The sequence below is a fragment of the Aptenodytes forsteri genome, unplaced genomic scaffold, assembly GCF_000699145.1.
Source record: "Aptenodytes forsteri isolate BGI_AS27 unplaced genomic scaffold, ASM69914v1 Scaffold887, whole genome shotgun sequence".
Classification (NCBI taxonomy): Eukaryota; Metazoa; Chordata; class Aves; order Sphenisciformes; family Spheniscidae; genus Aptenodytes; species Aptenodytes forsteri.
Genome location: NW_008795901.1, coordinates 65,204 through 67,381, shown reverse-complemented (window position 1 = coordinate 67,381; position 2,178 = coordinate 65,204). Strand labels below are relative to the sequence as shown.

Sequence of the window (2,178 nt, the reverse complement as noted above, 5' to 3'; positions counted from 1 at the left end):
GAAGCCGCCTCCCCCCCGACACCGACGGAGGGGAGGCAGGGACGGGGCTCAGCCCCGCGGCGTCCCCAGCCCGCTCCGATGGCACGAAGGGGAAGAGAAGAGCCGGCGCCGGCGCAAACCTCTGGCGCAGGAGGGAGGGAATCGCGTCTTCGCCCCCGCGGCAGCATCGGGGCCCCTCTCACCAACTCCGGGCTGTGGTTTCGCACCAGCGAAAGGGGTTTGGTCTGGGGGTTGGGGAGGGACGGGGCTCAGCCCCGCGGCGTCCCCAGCCCGCTCCGATGGCACGAAGGGGAAGAGAAGAGCCGGCGCCGGCGCAAACCTCTGGCGCAGGAGGGAGGGAATCGCGTCTTCGCCCCCGCGGCAGCATCGGGGCCCCTCTCACCAACTCCGGGCTGTGGTTTCGCACCAGCGAAAGGGGTTTGGTCTGGGGGTTGGGGTTTTTTTTGTGGCACCAGGCTGGGAATTGCTGAGTCGGCGCGCGCTGCCGGGCTCCGCCGTACTCCTTGGCCCCGACGTAGTTGAGGGACAGCAGGACCATGCTGTTCGCCAGGAGGGAAGCTTCGGAAGCTGAAACAAATAGAGGAGAGCGGGGTCAGGGCAGCGCTGCCACGGCCCAACCGCTCCAGATGTGCTCAGCCCGAGCTGCCGGTGCAGCACCAGCGGCCGCGGGGGCTCCCCCTCGCCCCCGGCCCTTCTCTCCGCGGGCTTTTTGCTCTGCTCTGGGTCCCCCGTTTCCCTCCCGCTCCCGTTTTGCTTCCCCCGGTGCTGCTGCGGGGCTCAAATCTGCCCCGCGGAGACCTCGTGGTGACGGGGACACCCGGGCACAGGCTGGGTATTCCACACGGACACATCTCCGGAGAGAGCCAGCGCGCTCCGCCGTGTCCTTCTCTCAGGGACGAGGCCCCGGGGGATCAACGGGGGCAGCCCAGAGGGGAATAAAGCCACCGTTTACCCCAAATTTCCCAGGGAGCCGACGTTCCCTGTGCCCAGAGGAACTCGAGAGGCTGCCAGGTCCCCCCCCGGCAGGCAGAGGAGCCGCCCCTCGGCCGCCGTTACCTTGCAGCTTGCAGGAGAGCCCCAGCCACTGCTCCAGCCACGCTCTGCACTCGGACATGCCGAGACGAGTGGGGTTCAGGCCACGGAGGTAACAAGCCTGCGGAGCAGGGGAGGGGGAAAAAACACGGGACGCATTCAGGGACGGGCACTCCGTGTCACACGAACGCTGGGGATGGTGCCGTGATCCTTCCTCGGCGTGAAGCAGGGCTGAGCAAGGTAAACCGTGCCCCGCGGCATCCCGGCGCGGTCCCGGCACGGGAAACGGGCTCGGAAAACGCCTTCCCGGAGGAGAGTGGCCGCAATCCGCCCCACAGTGGAGTCTGGAGGAACGTGCCGTGCCCCGCCGCAGCTCTGCCAACGACGGGGAGGGCTGGGACGACACAACCGCGGGGTAAAGCAGCCGGCGCGGGGCTGGAGGGAGGCGTCCTCACCCACCGCTTTCAGCTCCTCCTCGGACAGCTGGCCCAAGCCCAGGCGCAGCATGGCGCGGTCCAGGTGCCGGATCTCCAAGACGTGGCTCCGCAGGCGACGCCTCAGGAAAAAGGCCGGCAAGTGGGGGGTCAGAAACAGGACCTGGCTTAGGGCTTTCTGAGAGGGAAAACAAGGGCAGGGTCACCGGCGAGGGCGTCCGACGCCTCCAAAATGGGTGTCCAACCCATTACAGGCACAACTTAAATCAGACAAAGCCGCTCCCCTCCCAGACACGCCCCGTATTTTGTTCTCCTTTAATTATCTGGTGCAATGTCCTGCCCACGCCGAAACCCTGAGCAGCCCCCGGCAGTCCTCCTTACACCCAGCTCGGCCGCCTGGCCCAGCGAGCGGAGCGGGGAGCAGGCGTCCAGAAACACGAGCTCTGTCCTGGGCTGGACGCGGGTGGCCGGGGCGAGTTCAGGTGTGCAGGACGGCTCAGATCTGGCCGATGGTCCCACCGAGGCAGGGACCTACAGCAAGGACGGACAAACAGTCTCGTTCTGGGGCTGTTTTCATGGAATCACAGAACGGTTTGGGTTGGAAGGGACCTCTAAAGCTCATCTAGTCCAACCCCCCTGCCCTGGGCAGGGACAGCTTCAACTAGATCAGGTTGCTCCGAGCCCTGTCCAGCCTGACCTGGAATGTTTCCAG

At 66.4% G+C, this 2,178-nt stretch overlaps 1 protein-coding gene across 1 annotated transcript in view; it reads right to left on the bottom strand.

Moving 5' to 3' along the window:
- Positions 1-182: 182 nt before the first annotated feature.
- Positions 183-2,178, bottom strand: part of LOC103903107 (LETM1 domain-containing protein 1-like) — a gene marked incomplete at its 3' end in the record, with an annotated part of 5,138 nt that continues 3,142 nt past the window's right edge. Inside the window, exons 4-6 of the mRNA XM_009284249.1 lie at positions 1,492-1,644; positions 1,057-1,153; positions 183-567 (exon numbers count right to left, since the gene is read on the bottom strand). Coding sequence (XP_009282524.1) covers positions 183-567; positions 1,057-1,153; positions 1,492-1,644 — 635 coding nt within the window. The remainder of the gene's footprint in view (positions 568-1,056; positions 1,154-1,491; positions 1,645-2,178) is intronic.